The sequence below is a fragment of the Orcinus orca genome, chromosome 8 (genome assembly GCF_937001465.1).
Source record: "Orcinus orca chromosome 8, mOrcOrc1.1, whole genome shotgun sequence".
Lineage (NCBI taxonomy): Eukaryota > Metazoa > Chordata > Mammalia > Artiodactyla > Delphinidae > Orcinus > Orcinus orca.
The window spans coordinates 7,924,193-7,941,666 of NC_064566.1; the positions used below are offsets into that span (position 1 = coordinate 7,924,193).

General features: G+C 59.5%; 3 protein-coding genes across 10 annotated transcripts; all 3 read right to left on the reverse strand.

Annotated features, from left to right (window-relative positions):
• Nucleotides 1-570: 570 nt before the first annotated feature.
• CATSPERZ (catsper channel auxiliary subunit zeta) lies at nucleotides 571-3,703 on the reverse strand. Of its 2 annotated transcripts, XM_033415578.2 has the most exons (6): nucleotides 3,363-3,672; nucleotides 2,755-3,106; nucleotides 1,802-1,881; nucleotides 1,522-1,588; nucleotides 1,158-1,264; nucleotides 571-794 (listed from the first exon to the last, which is right to left on the reverse strand). In XM_033415578.2, exons 1-5 carry the CDS (start codon nucleotides 3,381-3,383, stop codon nucleotides 1,185-1,187), a joined length of 600 nt encoding a protein of 199 aa, XP_033271469.1. In that variant the 5' UTR covers nucleotides 3,384-3,672; the 3' UTR covers nucleotides 571-794; nucleotides 1,158-1,184. The 2 variants fall into 2 exon arrangements, with proteins under 2 accessions (XP_033271469.1, XP_033271464.1); XM_033415573.2 differs by lacking the exon at nucleotides 1,158-1,264 and having other exon boundaries at nucleotides 3,363-3,703.
• Nucleotides 3,704-3,814: 111 nt separating this feature from the next.
• KCNK4 (potassium two pore domain channel subfamily K member 4) lies at nucleotides 3,815-11,864 on the reverse strand. 2 transcript variants are annotated; one of them, XM_004264293.4, is made up of 7 exons: nucleotides 11,329-11,864; nucleotides 9,602-9,867; nucleotides 6,502-6,625; nucleotides 6,215-6,375; nucleotides 5,819-6,005; nucleotides 5,183-5,322; nucleotides 3,815-4,502 (listed from the first exon to the last, which is right to left on the reverse strand). In XM_004264293.4, exons 2-7 carry the CDS (start codon nucleotides 9,788-9,790, stop codon nucleotides 4,098-4,100), a joined length of 1,206 nt encoding a protein of 401 aa, XP_004264341.1. In that variant the 5' UTR covers nucleotides 9,791-9,867; nucleotides 11,329-11,864; the 3' UTR covers nucleotides 3,815-4,097. The 2 variants fall into 2 exon arrangements, with proteins under 2 accessions (XP_004264341.1, XP_049569485.1); XM_049713528.1 differs by lacking the exon at nucleotides 11,329-11,864 and adding an exon at nucleotides 11,086-11,146.
• A 1,092-nt stretch (nucleotides 11,865-12,956) lies between these two features.
• On the reverse strand, nucleotides 12,957-17,166 carry GPR137 (G protein-coupled receptor 137). Of its 6 annotated transcripts, XM_033415462.2 has the most exons (8): nucleotides 17,029-17,166; nucleotides 15,546-15,917; nucleotides 15,413-15,462; nucleotides 14,463-14,688; nucleotides 14,199-14,348; nucleotides 13,945-14,073; nucleotides 13,718-13,833; nucleotides 12,957-13,425 (listed from the first exon to the last, which is right to left on the reverse strand). In XM_033415462.2, exons 2-8 carry the CDS (start codon nucleotides 15,900-15,902, stop codon nucleotides 13,266-13,268), a joined length of 1,188 nt encoding a protein of 395 aa, XP_033271353.1. In that variant the 5' UTR covers nucleotides 15,903-15,917; nucleotides 17,029-17,166; the 3' UTR covers nucleotides 12,957-13,265. The 6 variants fall into 6 exon arrangements, with proteins under 6 accessions (XP_033271353.1, XP_033271349.1, XP_033271364.1 ...); XM_033415458.2 differs by lacking the exon at nucleotides 17,029-17,166 and having other exon boundaries at nucleotides 15,546-16,761; XM_012537314.3 differs by lacking the exon at nucleotides 17,029-17,166 and having other exon boundaries at nucleotides 13,148-13,425; nucleotides 14,565-14,688; nucleotides 15,546-16,761.
• Nucleotides 17,167-17,474: the final 308 nt, after the last annotated feature.

Below are 17,474 nucleotides of genomic sequence, written 5' to 3' on the forward strand. Positions count from 1 at the left end.
CGCCGCCGAGCCGCAGCGGCGTACTTGCTTGCGTATGCGGCCGCTGAGAGGGCGTGGCCAGAGGAGACGCGGAGAGGCTACGGGAGGGGGTGGGGCCAGGACCGTTCTTACGTAAAGAAGGAGGCGGGGTGCTCTGTGCGCAAGGGAAATGGGAGAGGTAGTTCAGCGGCCGCCTCTGAGGGTCCGGGAGATGATATACATATGTAGATGAGAGGGCGGGACCAGCGCGGGGGGGGGGTGTCTGCATATGCATGAGGGGCGGAGCCTAGCACGCCCAAATTAGATAGGAGGTGCTGTCCCTTTCCCTTTTCCGCCTTCCCCCAGGATAACACAATCGGGGCACTTGGACCTCTCACCCAATATCCCCACAAAGCTGCTGAACCCGGAGTGGGAGAAGCAGACCTAATGCATGCAAGAAGTCCTGGATTTCGAGTCCCGGGAAGGCGGAGCCGATAGGGCCCGAACCGAGAACGCTCAAGGTCACTGCGGTGACCGAGTGAAGGTCACAGGGAAAGGCGGAGCCACGTGCGTCCGCCTCACGCGGGCAGCTACGCATTGACTCACGGACCATGTACAGAAGACTCTTTTATTTCTCTAAGGCTCAAAATCCACATGGACAGGGTCGGGCTTGGATCTGGGACCAGGGCTGGAGTCGGGCGGTCACTCGAGCCCGAGGCGGTGCTCTCAGATCACCATGACTTGCAGCCTCTTGTTCCGGCGCCTCTTGAGCCCCTCGATGTATCGCTGCAGCTGCTTGGTCAGGAAGTGGTCCCGGCCGATCTCCGATCGGTAACCTGGAGGGCAGAACCCAACTCAGGGCAGTGAGCAGGGGCATGGCCTCCCCCAGGAGCTGGTCTTTGTTCTTTGGGGAACTTTGGATCTCCAGGGTACTGGGACCTGCCTGTTTTGTTTGTTTCGAATGGTCAAGTCATAGACCTGTGCTCCAAACAGATGGGGGATTCAGAGTAGGATGGGGGTGTTGGAGTGGAGGATGGATGAGGAAGGCAAGTTTAGAGAAGATGTTGCCGGCCTGAATTAGGGCACTGGGAGCAGGCAGCTTTTGGGACACCGCTTCGACCACCCAGTCTCAGCCATTAGCCCTCCCCACCCCACCCCCACATTCATAAACTAAGCAGGGCAAATCAAAGGAAGTTTACTCAAATAATCCACTGTCCAAAGGCTCCTCACAGCAACCAGGGAGGGGCCAAGGCCACAGAAAGGCTGTCATCCCCAATGGGCAAGTGAAGAAATAGCCTTAGAAAACCTACATCAGGTTGAGAGGGGCTGCACTGAGGCTAGAGCCCAGGCCCTTGACGGTCACCCCATGCTGTCCCCATTGGGTCTCCCTGTGCCCAGTCTCCTAACTTTTTACTTTTCATGGGGCTTCTGGAATATTTGTGGGTGGTAAGGGAATCTGACAGGGCAGACACATCCTGAAACCCCACTCCCACAGGCCGAAGCCCTACCAAATCCCCCAAGTCTCTTGTGGGAGCTGGGGGGATGGGGAGTGGGGAGGCTCACTCCGGAGGGCTTTGGTGAGGATTTCCAGGGCTTCATTCTCCATGAGTTCAGTCAGGGGCAGGGGCAGCTGGAGAGGCAGCAAGAGACTCAGATGTACAAGGGACCCCAGCTCTGCCCACAGCTGAAATGCCCCACCTGCCCCCTCCAGGCCCAAGACCCTCAACCGACCTGCCTGCCCCTCCACCCTGCAAAGCCCCCCCACCCTCTCACCCCTGAAACTCCCAACTTGCCCATCCCCCACCCCCCACTAAACTCCCCAGTCTCCTTGGGTGCCTCCAACCCTGCTCTGCTGCTCCACCCAGTAGGCTCGATGGGGTGTGTGCTTCGAGATATTGAGCGATGACACTGAAGAAGACTTTTCTGGGAGAAGAGAAAAAAGGGATCAGTCATCTGCAGACTGCTGAGACTTCCCCGGAGCAGAGGGGATGTATGGGTAGGCATGTTGGCCGGGGTGGGGGTGGGGGGCCTTCAGAGACCAGCTCCAGGTGCCACTTTAGTGGGAAACAGGATGGGACACTGGTTTAAAGCCTGGGCTTTGTTGTCCCACCCTCCGAGGTTCCAGTTATGACTGCCCCACTTTGTGAGACTTAAGGCCAGTGACTGACTTTCTGACCCTCAAGTTCTTCATCTGTACAATGGGATAATAAGAATGGCGCCATATGGAGGTTGTGAAGTTTAAAGGCGATCATGCAAGGGAAGCCCAGTGCCTGGCACAACAGCAAGTGCTCAACAAATGGCAGTTGTTATATTGTTATATGTTCCAATTCCCTGATGAAGGGCTGGAGAGCAGAGGTGGTGAGGAGAAAGGGAGGCATGTCCCAATCAGTGCACAGCGCAAAGTAGGAAGTAAATACTTAAAAATTGTAACCAATGACTTAATGAATGAAAGACAGGCACCTCCTCAAGCAGCGCAAATCCACAGAAAAGGCATTAACTCCCTCCTTTCAACTATCCGGGTGATTCCATTATAAACACAGGTCCTACCGCGCTGCCTTTGTGCATTTTCCTGCTCGTCTCTATGACCCCAGGACTTTGTACGACGCCTGCCCGGTAGGGGGCATTCCTAGAAGGTCTGGTTGATTTAAAGCGTGGAAGATTAGCGTTGGCGCCCCTTCCAGGGAATCCTAGAAACTTGGGTCCCACAGTTTTCCCCCATTTTACAGCAATAGAAACTGAGGCCCTGGCCATCCCCCTGCCCTGTGGGCGCCCACAGCCCATTGAAGCCACACTGACCGTCGTCGGTCTTGGAATCGTCCTCCTCTAAAGGGCCTCCCAGGGAGCTGCCGCGGCGCATCTCCAGCTCCATCAAGGCGTGCTCGTCCAGCTCCTCTGGCTTGAAGCTGTCCTTGTCCTCTCCGTCATCCGATTCTTCCCAGCCACCGTCCGAGTCGTGGCCAGCCTTCTGGTTGTAAGACCAGCAAGTCTTGCTGCCTACGCTGCTGCCCTCCAGTTCCGAGTCCTCACGGACAGTAGGCAGCGGTACATTCAGCTTCGGCTGCGACTGCGTGGCCGTGGTGCACAGATTCCGAATGTCGTGCGGGCTCGACTTGCCTGAGCCACGGTGGCCCGAAGACTTGGCCAACGCCTGTGGGCCACATACACCGAGGGAAGCCAAGGGTCGTGGGGAATTGGGGAGGAAAGGAAGAGCAGGCTGGGGGGAGGGGATCCTGAGCCCATCCAGGGCCGAGACTCAGTTGCCGGGGTGGGGATGGGGAGGGGGTGATGGTTGGGAGCTGCCCTGAGCCAGGGCTGAGTGAGAGGATAGCCAGGGAGGGGCCCAGGGTGGACCTAGGATGAGTCTGGGGGCTGACAGGGTGAGGAGGACCAGGAAGAGTTCTTACTTTGAAAGGCTTTTCCTCCATGGCTCTGCCCCAACGGACCCAGTCGCCAAAGGCCTCGGGGCGAGGCGGAGGGGGTCACGCTCCAGGAAGGGGGAGGGGCAGGGTCCCGTCCAGAATGGCGATGGGGGTCTCGCGCGGGGAAGGTTCAAGCTACAGCCCTCCACACTAGATGCCATTATGTCTCCCCATCCCTGCCCCCATAGCTGTACCGAGGATGGACGCACCGCCCATCTTGGCAGATTCCCACGCCAGACCCTATCCTTAACCTCCAGGCAGAGACACCGGTCCAAGCACAGACAAGAGTGCCACGCCTTGACCGATGGTTCGGGTGGGGGGGGGAGGGTTCGGCCTGGGGGTCGTGGGTGGGGGGGCCTGACTTGCCCCGGAGGTGGCCCGACGACGCAAGCAGTCGCACACCCTCTCGCGTCCCCGGAGCTCCACGCCCGCAGCGATGCAGACTGTTTTCGTTTATTGATGCAGGCTTTGAGGCACAGTCGTGAGATGTTGTGAGGGACAGGCCCAGACGGACAACGAGACAGAAAGCCTTGGGGTTCTGGAAATGGATGAAGTGAGGAGGGGGCCAGGAGCAGAGAGTGGCAGACAAGCAAGCCGTAGCCTCCTCCCCAGGTTTCAGCCGGGTCGGTCGAGAGAGGGCTCTTTGGTTAAACAAGCAGAGCATGCCGGGGAGAGAGCAAGAACGGAGCCCTTGGAGAGGCCCGGGCAGGGGTCTTGCCCCTACGCGGGCACGCCTTTGTCCCGGGGGCGCCCCGGGCCGCGGGGCCGCGCGGGCTTCCTGGGGGTGTTGAGGGGGCGGCGGCTGCCCCGTGCAGCGCGGGGCAGTGCGCAGCCGCGCTCGCTCTGCGTGTCCGAGGACTCGTCGATGAAGGCCAGATTCTCGCTGGGGTAGTCCAGCGCGGAGGCCGTGGGCGGGGTGGGCGGCGTGGGCGGAGAGGGTGGCTCGGTCTTCTCCGGGGCCGCAGGGGATAGGGGTCTGCTGGCGGGCTGCGCTGGGCACGGCGGCGGAAGCAGGGGTGGCCGCTCCTTCTCCGGCGGCGGTGGTGCCGTGGGCCCGACTCGCTGGGTCACCCGCGCGGTCACCGTGCCGGTCCAGCTGGCAGCCTGCGCCGTGAGGCCGCCCATCTGCGCGGGGAGGAAAGGCAGTCCTCGACCGGGGCTCCTCGACCGTCTCCGCAACCCCGGGAGCCTGCCCCTTCACCAGTCAGGCATTGCCCCTCTTTTCCGCCTCGTCTTCCTGCCTCAGGAGTGGGAAAAGGCCGGAGGAGGGAAAAGCTCATCACCCAGCCACATGCTCTCCCCTCCTCCATCTGCGCGGAAGTGCCCTTTTCTCCAGAAGAAAGGACCGACCGGACTTTATTTCAGCTCTCCCTCCCGTGCCCCCAGAGACCTTTGCGCCTCCCCCCTCTCCACGGCCGGGAGCAAGGAGTGGGGCTACAAAATATTTAGAACAATAAATAAAAATACAACAACAAATAAAATTTTAGTGTAAGTATGTCCCATGCAATATTTGGGACATTTATACTCAAATATTATTTGCAACTTATCCAAAATTCACATCAACCGGGCTTCCTTTATCTTTATTTGCTAAATCTGGTAACCTTATCCATGAGAGTAGAGATGGAGTCACCTGCAAACCTGTCAGAGTTTATCGCTTTGTTCCCGGCCGGTGCGCACTGGGGCTCCCTCAGTCCCTGCCTTGGGGAGCCCACACTCTGGAAGGGAGGCAGACTAGTCAACCTGCTGCTGGTGAGCAGCGCAGCAGCGCCAGGGCGCAGGCGCGGTGTCGACGCAGGGGCGCCTACCTCTGCCCGAGTGCGGCGGGACACTACTCGCAGCCAGTTCCCGATGGTGGTGAGCACTGAAGCGAAGTAGGCCAGGCCGAGTAGGATCCAGAACCACACCAGCGGCTGGTAGGCTGCAGAGTTCTGGTTGGGGCTGGCTCCTGGGACGCCACGGGGAGGGCAGAAAGAAGTTGATTGTGAGACACGCCTTGAGCCTGTGAGTCTCTGGTTCACTGCCCCTCTTCCCAACTCGTTGAGAGGATCCGCCCTCCCCAGGACAGTGGGTGTGAGCTAGAGTGCGCGAATGGATGCAAGAAGATGAGTGGGAGTGACTTGAAGGTGTGCAAGAGAAGAGTAAGTGGGGTGCTCACGTGCAAGAATGTGAGCATGTGTGAGGGGTGCACGTGTACAAGAATGTGGCACGTGTGAAGGGGTCACTTAATATGTGTGAGCACGCGTGGGGTGTAAGTGGGCATGAGGTGTTGGTGCATCCCTGGAAAAATGTGAGGGTGCATTCAGTGAGTGGATGTAGGGATTGGAGCAAGCACGTGTGAGCGCACAAGCGCCCTGTGGAACCTGGAGGGAGAGGCAAGATTGCAGAGCCCCTGGGCAGGAATAAAATGGGTAGGGAAGTGCAACCCAAGAAAGTGGCCTCACCGGCCACATAGTCCCCGAAGCCCACCGTGGTGAGCGTCACCACGACGAAGTAGATGGCCTCCAGCTTGCTCCAGCCCTCCACATAGCAGAAAACGAACGTGGGCGTGAGAACGAAGAGCAGGCAGCCGATCAGCAGAAAGAGCACCGCCGATAGAATTCGCACCAGTTCTGGTGGCACCTGCCACTTCTGCAGGGAGGGCAGTAGGCAGGGCCGAGGAGTCACCAAAACCTCCAACTCTCACACCCCACAACCCTCTTCTGGGAGCCCGTGTCAGGCTGGAAACAGAGCCTGGCACTCGCGCGATTCAGGCGCCCCCCGCTCACGTGCCGGGTGGGTATGTAGGGAAGTGTATCCCGAGCACAACGCAAGGGCGCGCAGGGTGCGGAGCAGCTCACCAGGAAGATGGCTTCGATGTGACCAATGCCGCGGCGTAGGGAGGAGCCCAGCCGGTCCCCGACCCCTGCCAGCAGTATCCCGAACAGCGGGATCCCCACCAGTGCATAAAAGATGCAGAAGAGGCGGCCAGCATCTGTGCGCAGGGCCGCGTTGCCATAGCCTGGGCAGAGGGGTCGTGCAGCAGCTCTAGGGGTTGCCTGGCACCCCCCTACCTCCCCCTGCGCCTTCGCCTGTGAGAAAGCCCAGCCACCCCGTGCCCCCTCCCATGACCAGTCCCCTCCCCCACCGATGGTGGTGATGATGGTGCCTGAGAAAAAGAAGGCGCTGCCCAGGTCCCAGGCTGAGTGGTTGCTGTTACTGGTTGAGTTGGTGTCAGGGTTTGCACCCCCTCCCAGGGCATCAGCCACCTCCTGCAGGACAAGATGCAGAAGGAGGAACCTCAGTCCTTCCCTCCCGTCCTAGCCAACCCCCTGGCCATCCAGTCTCCAAGGTGTTTCCCTCCTTACCCCTCCCACCTCTCCCCTGCCCTCTGGTCTCCCTGAAGGCAATCCCTTACAGCAGACATTGCAAACTGGAGAGCCCAATTTTGTTTGACCAACACATTGTTTTAGAGACATTTGAATTATTGGCCCCTTAATTTCATATAACAGATTTCCAGTTTTACAGTGGTCAGGAGCACAGACTCTGGGACCAGACTGCCTGGGTTCAAATCTTGGTGCTAGGTGAAGTTGAGCATCAATTTCTGCATCTATCATTTGGGGATGGTGATAATAGTACCTACCTCGTAGAGTTATTGTGAAAAGTTAAAGCACTCACATCAAAGCAAGCACTGTGTGTTTGTGAAATTAGTCCCCATGTAGAGATCATGCCCAGTGAGTTCCAGCTTTCCACAGACCCCACCAGTCCCACCGCCCCTTTGGAAGCTGAGTTTGAGTCCCTTGCCTTCGAAAATCTGATGAAAGTTAGGGACCCTCCCTCCAGGAAGGTTCACATACCAATAAATTTTGCATCCAGTTTTAGGAGGGTCATGGATACACAAACCCCTGCCCACCCTGCTGAAGTCCAAACCAAACCCTGTGCTACATAGTAGGTGATCAATAAACATGATTAAATTAATGAAATGGCCATGTGTCTGCCCCTCTTGCCAACCAGTCTGCCTCTCCCTCGGAGGCGGAGTCTGTGTTTTGAGAGTGCCTGCCCTAAGTGATGGAGGTCAGAGCATATAGAGGAGGGGGTGCAGAGGGGCCCTTCCCCAAGGAGCACAGAGCTAAGACACAAGTGGTGTGAGGGAGGTCAGAAACCACCTTCTTTCTCTCTGACTGCAAGACCTCATTAGCAAGACACATTCCAAATTAATCTTCCTAAAGTGACGGCCCAGAATCTCCGTTGTTCCCTGCTATCTGCAGAGTAGAGTCCAAACTCCCCAGCCCAGCCTGTAAGCCCCTTCTCAGTCCGGTCCCACCCTCCCTTTCCCCAGTCTTCACTCCTGGGACCCCCATTTTGGAATTCAAGTTACAGTGACCTTTTCCCCCGATTTTCTGAGATGATTCCATTTCCTGAAATAATTGTTTAATACAGCCAAGAAGTGAAAGGTATGATTAAAAGTGGTTTAATTTTATTCTGCAACACTTTTCCAATAAATTCACTACTTAGGGGAAAAAAATCCTTTGTCATTCTGTGTGTTCTAATTTTTGCTTCAAATGACTAGGCATCTGTTAAATCCAAGAACTGCAAAACACTCTGAGCTTTCCAGCCTCCACGCCTTTGCCCATGCTGTTCCTCTGCCTGGGAGTCTCTTTCAACCCAATCACACATCCCTAAATTCTACCCATCTCACCTGCTTCATTTCAATTACCAGCTCTTCCCAAAGGCCCCTGGCATCTCCCTCCTTGCCCCCAGCACCTAGCCCAGGGCCCAGCATACAACAGGCATTTAACAAAGAAGGAAGTAATGAAAGCTCCTTTTCTACTAAATCCTACAGTGAACTTTCCATGGATTTGTCCCTTCACCTAGATGTAACATCCTCTAGGGTAGAGCCTGCATCTGTTCCACCCCAATATCAATTTCCCTGCTCACCCTATGGTGTACAGCACAGCACCTAGCACACAGTAGGTGCATAATTGCTGCATGACTATTTATGGAAGAGAAATAAAGCAGCTGTTGCCCTCCTTGCTTGGTTCTGCCCTTCCTTTTCTTCTTCTTCTTCTTCGTCGTCGTCTTTTTTTTTTTTTTTTTAATCCAGGAAAAAAGGAATTCCTTTGTGAAGATAAAATAGGTCAGATTCCCTCCCTCCTCCTGCCCTGTGGTCTGGCCAGGCCCTCTCCTACCCAGGCCTCTCGGAGCTTTGCTGGGCATTCTGGAGGTGTCAGAGACAATGTCAAGCTGCCTGTGTCCTGGACCCACCCCATCCTCATCTCTGCTCCAGGTCCTGCCACCTTGGGAATCAGCTGGAACACCGAGGCTCCATGTTGATGGCTCCTCCCTCCAAAAGAAGGGGCAGGAAATAGGGGTGCCTTTCAATAAAATAATAAACATGAATGTATTAAAGTTAAATGTTACTTTATTTTTTTTTAATATGACAGTGGCTCAGAAATCAGAGACAGTGCAGCAGAGGTGCTTGCCTGACAGTAGCCCAGAAGGCTGCAACCCACACTTTCTTTAGTCATTGGTCCAAAGTTGACCCATCCCTGACTCGCCCTCCCTCTAGCCTCCGCATCATAAGCAGGTGTCCTGGTGGGAAGGTGTGCTCAACCTGGCATCCATGATGGCATGGACCAGCTTGGGGGATCCTGAAATCCTCCGAAATCATCAGTACATGTTTATATGTGCACTTTTCTGGAGGTAGCGGGTGGGGAAGTGTTCACAGTGTTCTTGGGTTTCTCTGAGGCATCTGTGACTTCAAAGAAGCATAGGAACTAGTGTAGGGTTGCCAGATTTAGCAAATAAAAATACTGCACGGGACATATTTATATTTTAAAATATTCTTTAGCTGAAATTTACATTTAACTGAGTGTTCCAGACTTCATCTGGCAACCCTAAACCAGTGAGTTAGACCTGAGAAAATGTAATATATCTCATCTGCTACAGCCATGTATTCATTTCTTCCTTCATGCGTTCCTTCATTCAACCACTATCACACACGGAAGGAGCCATTTTAGGAAGATAACCCAATGCCAGGCACAGCAAGGAAAACAAATGCCGCCCTGGCCGCCATATTGAAAACACAGAGACCTGGATCCCAGCCTCTGCCCTGCACCCCCCAGCGGCACCCTGCCTTCAGGGGTGCGGGTCTGGAAGCAGCTCTCCAGCACAGGGTCCCAGTGGCATGCAGCTAGTGTCAGGGGGTCACGGGTGACTGCTGAAGGAGCTCTCCCCCACCCACGCACCTTGATGAAGAGCCCCAGGTCCTGGTCGCTCACACATGGATGGGCCCTCAGGAACTTCTCTCGGACCTCCCCCAGCTCCCTTTGGGCCTGCTGCTCATGGGGCTGTTCCAGGGCCTGGAACACCAGGGCACCGGACACCAAGTAGAGCAGGACCACAGCCAACAGTGCCAGTAGTGTGGTGCTGCGCATGGCGCGCCCAGAGACCCGGCCAATTCCACGGCCCGTCTGGGGAGGCCGGGCAGGGGGCTCCTGGGGAGCTGCAGTCACTGTGGGCAGAACCAGGGATGCTGGGATCAATAACCTGACCTGACACCCCTACACCCTCCTCCAACCCCTACACACCCAATGGTCTTGGAGCCCCCAGCCCTACTACCCACAGACGTCTTCTCCTCACATCCCTCTGGCCGGACACTTGGTACCAGGACACACCCAGTCCCCCCACCTCTGTCCTCCCCCTTACCTCCACTGCCCGGCCCTCAGCCCCTGTCCAGGGACTCCAGGGTGTGAGAAGATAAGAGGGCACCGGGAAGGAGAGTGGAAGGGGGAAAGAGAGACCGAGCCTGCCGAGGGAGAGGCAGGACGAGCGAGGAAATGCTGGGGGCGTGGAGGGGGCCTGGGGAACCCGCCTTCCAGCTGGAGGCTGAGGGGGCACAGAGGACTGTGCAGGGCGGGGACGGGGGTGGCGGGTCCCGGCTCGTCCGCTGAGGCTGCGGCAGCATCTTCGCGGTTTCTCCCTCCCCCCCTAACTCTCCTCGCTCCTCTTCTAGACGCGATGGACCGGGCGGGGAGCCTCCAGGGTCCTCCAGCGCCCCGCTGGGCTTTCGAGGAACCCTGGGGCGGGTCCGGATCGCTGCGCAGAGGTGAGGCAGGGCGGAGGGGAAGGGAGGGTACTGGGTTCCGGGAAGCAGCGCGGTGGGGGCGACCAGGGCCGGACCAGTGCAGCATCCCCTGGACAGCTGTCAGCCCCCGGGACAGAGGGGGGCGGCGCCCTCGCGCACACACGCGGGCACAAAGACCCGCGCGCCCACGCTCCACCCTGCGGCTCCAGGCGGCGCCTCTGCCCGGGCTGCACGCACACACACACTCCACCTGCACACTCCCCGGCCTCTCGGGCACACCGGACGCTCAGGGCCGCGCGCGCCGGGCCAAGGCCCGAGAGGCCCACACACTTGTGTGCACACACTCACATACACACATACCCAGACCTTGGGGCCACCGCGCAGCGCCCACTGCCCAGACACCGCACCCCCGCCACTCGCTCCCACGGCCTCCCCGCGTCTTCACGCCGACGCCTCGGAGCGTGACGGGCGGCGGCTGGATGCGCGGCCGCAGAACTCCCAGAGGCGCCCACGAACGGGGAGGTGGGCGCCTCTGCCGGCCGGTCGCCCCCTGCGCGCCCCAGCCCCGGAGCCCGGCCGGCGCCCTTCGCCGCCCCGCACTCCCTCTCCGCGCCAGCGCGCCCGCCCTCTCCGCCCCACACTCACTGTCTGCCCCGCTGCGGCTGCGGCTGCGGCTGCGGCCCGGGCTGCGGCACGGCCTCGCCGGTGCCTGCCGGCTGGGCCGCGGAGGCGGCGGCAGCGGCAGGGGCGGAGCGGGCGGCCGCCGGTGCTGGGACCCCCTCCCGCCGCCAGAAGCCCCCCTCCTCCCTCATTTAACCCCTCCAGCGCCGCGCTTCCCTCTGCTGTGCCTCGCCCTCGCCTCCGGCGCAGCTCTCCGCAGACCCTTACCTGCGGCTGCCCAGCCCCCCAATCCTGGCCGGTCCCGGGAGATGAGTGGCAGAGGAGCCCGGGAGGGGTCGCCGTTGGGTCAGGCCTGGAGTCTCAGACCGGGGCCCTGGTTCTGCCCTGTTGGCCAGCCAGCGTGGCCAGCGGCACGGCCCCAACTTGGACATCAGCCGGCTCACCTCTTCGGACAGGCTCCACTCTAATCTCCCAGCATCTTCCAGGCCCACTACCAGGTGGGAAGGGCCCTCAGCTCCCCGCCCCGAGGGACAGCCTGGCCCTTGGGCTCTGCACTCATGAGGGAGGAGACCCCAGGGGACAAAGGGGTGGGGGATCCCCTGGGGCAACCTGTAATTGGCCGAGGTAGGGTTGGGACCAAGCTCTGGGAAATCAAGGTGGGGCACCTCCTGCATCCCCATCTTTTGTTCCTCACTTCCATGCCCATCCCCCAGCCAGGAGCTGGTGCCAGCACTCCCTCCCCCACTGTCTGAACAGCAGGGCCCTGGCAGGTCCTGGAACTCATCTCCTCTCTGCTCTTACCCATTTCTTTACAACTCGGATCTTGCCAAAGACCCTCCTCTTGCCTGGGGGCCTCAGCCTTCACTTGGGTGGTTTTAAGCATCGGCTCTAAGGCTGGCCATTCTCTACCAGTAGGGGACCTAGACAGGTTACCGAACTCTCCCCACCTCCCAGTCCCCACTTACAGAAAAGAAAAGGGATGACTCTCCCCTCAGGCTGCTGTTCTGAGCATTAAAGTGGTTGGCATTTGTAAATGCTGGAAACAGAGCCTGGCACTCACAACTAAGTGCCCTACAAATGTTGGCAATTTTCCTTTCAACAAAAAGTGTTCGTCCAGTTTTGAGCCGACTCTCTGAGTCTCAGATGCGGCCTGCTGCTTACGAGAGCCCCAGGTGAAGGGTTTCAAGACAGGCTCCGTGCTAGGCCCCAGGAACTCCCAGGAGCTGGAACAATTGGCCACACACATGGGCAGGAGACAGACCCTCTGATAAATGACTCCTGGCCGAGGGACAGATGACATCTGTAAGGGCTGTGACTACAGAGGGCAGTGGCTGCACTATTAGGGACAGTCAGGGAAGGGGCCCCCCAGGACCACCAGGCAGGCTGTGTCGGGGCAGACCAACCATCTGGCCAAATCCACACCTGCTAGGGAGATGGGGGCTGCTTGGTTACTGGCCAGCTCCTCCTCCGCAGGCCTTGGACTAACTCCTGGACCTGAAGGCCAGGTTGGGCATAATGACAGGGAAACAGGGTCTCTAGAAATCCCTACCCACTAAGGGTAAGAGGCATAGGAGCCATGCAATCACTGTGCCAAGGGAGCCGGGAGGGGGGGACACAGTTCCCTGACCTGGAGATGGTAGGCTTCATAAAGGAGGTGAAATTTGAAGATCTTCAGGAAAGAGTAGAAATTATTCAAGCGGCGAGGGGACTGGAGTGGTCTCTCTTCTGGTCTCTCTTCCCCTCAGACTGCAGGCTCCTCCGTCTCCTCACCCACCAGCCTCGGGGGAGGTAAATGGCCCCTGCCCAGCCCAGCAGCCCTCCTCAAGGGCCGGTGTCTGATCGGCCTTAGACCAAACAGGCAACGGTGTGAGAAACACAAGCAGACAACTGACAGACAGTGAATAGACTCGGGGCACAGACACTGTTTATTGAGTGGCAGGCACAGGACAGGTAGCTGGCTCTGGTGTGGAAGCAGAGGTGGTAGATCATGCCAGGCTGCTATGAGCCTCTGGCAGCCAGGGCCATGCCCCCCATCCTCGGGGACAGCACAAGCTCACTACAACAGGAGTAGCAAGGAGCCGGCCTGGGAAAGAGGCAGTCACAGCCCCCGGGATCCCAGGCAAGAAGCGGCAGATGAACTTGGCACAGGGGTCTGGGGTGGGAGGGACTGGGGTCTGGGTGTTCTGCGGGGAGATGAAGGGGGATCACGTCTGTGGGGTAGAGTAGAGACTGTGATGGTGGCTGCCTGGTCCCAGAACCTGGGAGAAGAGCAGAGGAGTGGTCCGCGTCTGGCTGCCCCCGCACCAGCCTGGCTCCCGCCCGATGGCACCGTACCAGCTGCTGGAGCCTAGGCTGCCTGACATGCTGCAGGCAGAGAAACAGGCTCAGTCCCACGACAGTCACTAGGACCATAGTCGCAAGAGTTGGGGGAGGGAGAGACACCTGGAAGGGCCCAGTGACCCAGACCTCTCTGACTATGGCAAACTTCATCTTGGAGGGAGAGGTGGAGGCTTCAGCAATAGCAAACCACAGGGGACCTCACCTGGTACAGATCGTGGCACGGGTGGGGGTGTGGGAAGGCCCAGCTGTAGGTCCCCATGGCTCAGTGGGGCAACCCGGGAGCCCAGGGCTCCTGAGGTGGAACCGGGACTCCTACCTGGTGCTCTCACCCCGGCTGTGCTCCCAAGAGCAGCCCTCATCCTCGCAGTGTGCCCGGTCGAAGAAGTAGGAACGGGAGCCAAAGACCTGCCCGTTGAGGATGTGGCTGGTGCTCTGGGGGAGGGAGCCGCCATTGATGCTTCCTCCTGCCCCCCACTGCCCTCCCCCAACGCCCAGAACCCAGCCCAGGTACCCCCAGTGCCGCCCCTCTCCACTGGCCCTCACCAGGTCCTGCGGGGGCCGGTGCACCCGGAAGAAGCCCACCAGCAGGGTGGTGGGCAGCAGCTCCCACACAAAGAGGATGAGGCCAAACACCAGGTAGCCTTTGTTCCCCAGGTCGTTCACCAGGTCCGCCTGTGGGGAGGCAGGGGCTGTGCCAACCTGCAGTCGTGCCAATGGGGCACCCAGACAGGGCTCAGGCCAGCTTGGGGCCAAGAGCCACAGCTACTGAGGAGGCGGCAGACGTGCCGAATGCCCACCTGATCAGAGACGTTGTACCAGTCATAATCGAAGGCGTCCAGCCGGCTCCGGGGGGCCAAGGCCAGGGCCGCCAGGTTGTAGCAGGCCCGGCTGGCATAGAGCAGAACCATGGCGCCACCCATCGCAGCTGCCTGGCACACGCTGGTCCCCTGGCACAGATGACAACAGAGGATCCTTAGGGAGGGTAGGCTCCAGCTTTCTCTCTACTCTGAAGACCCCAAACACCCCACAGGACACTCAGGCATCAGCCCTTGTGGCCCTACCTTGGCCTCCAGGTAGATGCTGGTGGAGGGAGCCCGCCGGGCGACAAGGCAGAGGCAGGCGGCAAGAGAGAGTGCGCAGATAACAAACAGGGAGTCGCTCACCAGGACGCGCACCAGCAGGAGGGCCCAGGGCTGTGCCCGGCGCCGGCGGGACAGCACTGCACACAGCACATTCACCAGCAGAAAGAGCAGCGAGGCCCCCACGAAGGCCCCTCGGACAGCCAGCCTGCGGCCCACAACACGGTCAGCCCCAGAAGACCACCCTTGGCGCTCCCCAACCACCCAGCCTCCCCCAGGAGACCCCGGTGTCCATCAGAACCTCAGGTCATCCAGTCTGAACCCTGCTCCTCTAGTTTTACAGATGAGGAAACTGAAGCTAAAGGGGTCAGAAGATGACTGACGGCTGTGGTACAGCAGAAAGAGCACTGGATTGGGAGTCAGGAATCTGGGTTTAAGCCTGGCTGTGCCTCCTGCCAGGTGTGTGATCATGAACATGTTGCTTTACCTTGCTGGGCCTCAGTGTCGTCGCCTCTCAAATGGGGCTAATAACAGCTTCACAGGTAAGTTGTAAAAATTAAAGATGTTTGTGAAAGCTCTTAATAAACTGTGAGATGTTATACAAATGACAAGAGTATCACTGCCCAAGGTCACCCAGAAGTGCCCTTTGGCTTTGGAGTTTCCAAGGGCTGGAGCCTCCAACTCTTCCTCCATCATGGATGACATTGGTACCCTCTCCCTTCACAGTATGTCAACTGTTTCTATTATAGTTGTCCTTCACATATGCAATGCCCCTGCTGAGCCATCTGCACCAGATGCCTAACTCTTCCAAGCTTTTCACAAATATTCTGGGTTGTCCTCGCCTCAGACCTACCAGGGAGGAAGGAATGGACACCGGGCTTCTCCCTGCCCCTGACCTGGAGGCTGAACCCACCAGTGTCCCGAGTACTTACAAGCCTCGGCTCATCTCTGGCCGACGCTTTGCCTTGGCCTTGAACACCACCTGGGAGCAGAGATGCCCATCATTCTTTGGGGCCCTTGGGGCTTGCCACCCCATTGCCCGCCCCCACCCGTCACCATGGTTACCTGGGCAAAGTAGAGGTTCATAAGCGTCAGTGTGAAGAACTGGAGGCAGACAGGACAGCAGTAGAGAAGCCAGAAGGGCAGTGGCCCCAGACGGTTGGCTCGGGGTGTATCTCGAAAGTAGAAGGAGAAGAGGGTGGTACGCAAAGCAGCCCAGAGCAGACAGAGTGCCAGGAACACCGTCTGATAGCTGAGACGCTTGTGCCCATACAGGAGCACCAGCCAGAGCTGGGCATAGACGGAGAAGAAGAGCAGGGCGTACAGAGTGGTGTAGGCCGCAGTCAGCCCCAGGGTCACGGCGGGCGGCAGCGCAGGCACCAGCCCAGCAGCAGGCACCAGGCCAGACAGGTTACTCTCCATGTCAGGGAGGGAGGCCTGAATCCCGGAGACAGAGATGGAGGGGCTGGCAGGGGGCCAGGGAAATAAATACGGAGGGGTGGGAGTTGTAGGGTGCAGAGACAGAGATGGGGAGCTCAGGGGAAAAGAAGTTGTGGCTGGCCAGGCCCTCCCCCCCTGAATAGAGGGACCCTTGCCTTTGCGGGGCACAGGCAACCTGGGCCCCTCACTCAGGGGTGTGGAAGGACAGCCTTTCCTCTCCAGGGCAGAGGGGGATGGGAGCACTGCTCTCTGGGCCAGCCTCAGAGCCGGGGGTGGGGAGAGGGGTGGAGGTGCAGAGTCTGAAGAAGAGGGGTCCCTGGTCTTGGTCGCTGGAGTCGTCCTGGCAGGAGGGGGAGAGCCGGCCAACGCCAGTCTGCTCAGGGTAGCGGCCGCTGCTGGGGACGCTCAACGCCTGGCTCTCCCCCTCCCCAAACTGGGGGACTCTTTCCCCTCCAACAATCCGGATGGGGAGGGCCTCTGCCTTCCGTCCTCGGGATTCCGGACGCTGCCCCCACCCCACCCCCCACTGCGTCTACTCCCCAGCCGCGGGGGGCGGGAGGAGGCCGACGCCGGGTCCTCAGGCCGCCGATGGGTAGCCGGCTCCGGTCGCTGGGACGCGGGGCTCCGGCTCCCCGGCTCCCGCTGCTCCGCCCCCTCCTGCGCCTGCGCGGCCGCCGTTCGCTACGCAAATTGCTCAGAGTCTGGCCCCTGCTACGCAGAACCGCGCCGCGCCCGGCGCGGAACCGTTCGAGAATTGGCGCGACTTGCGCCGCCGGCGGGCGTCAGGGGTTACAAGAGGCGGCGAGCGACCGTGACGCTCGGGCTGCGCCGCGTCCGGCCAGTGCCCGGGTGGGCACTGCCCGGGGCCAGCTGCCCTTGCTTCTTTGGGGGGCCGGCAGTTCCCATGCTTCTCTTCCCCATCCTCAAATCGAGATCATGCCGCCCGACCCGGGGCGGTAACGACTTCCCTTCACCCGGTCTCTGAACGAAACTTCCGCCCTCAGCCAAGATGGCCTCCGGGGCCCGCCCCCGGGCCTTATCCCGCCTGGCCCCGCAGCCCGCGCTAGCCGGCCCGCGCACTCCCTAGCCGGCGGCGATTCCCGCTCACCTGGCCCGCCGTCTGCCAGGCGCGAGGCTCCGCGAGTCCTATGGTCACCCTCACAGGGGCCCCTGTCCCTTCTGCGCCGGGGCAGTCATCCTGCCAGGGCGGAGGCTCCCTCTCTTATCTCGAGTGCTCCCGAGTTGGCGCGGGGAGTGGCGCCCCTGATGCGGGCGGTGCGAGGTTTCCACCGCGGGAAGAAGGGAGGGGGACTTCCCGAGCCGGCCACCCGGTTCTGACGGAGCAGTGACAACAACAACAGTTGCATCCGACGGCTGAGCTTCAATTAAGGCTTTGCAAAGTGCCTTCACCCACAGTAATCACCACTCAGTTTACAAGGATCACCGACTCCTGAGGGAGGTGTCATTATCCCCATTATACAGGGGTGGGAATTAAGGCCCAGAGGGCCTGAAGGACTCGTCAGCAGGAGCTGGCCCCCAGATGGGGACTCCAAA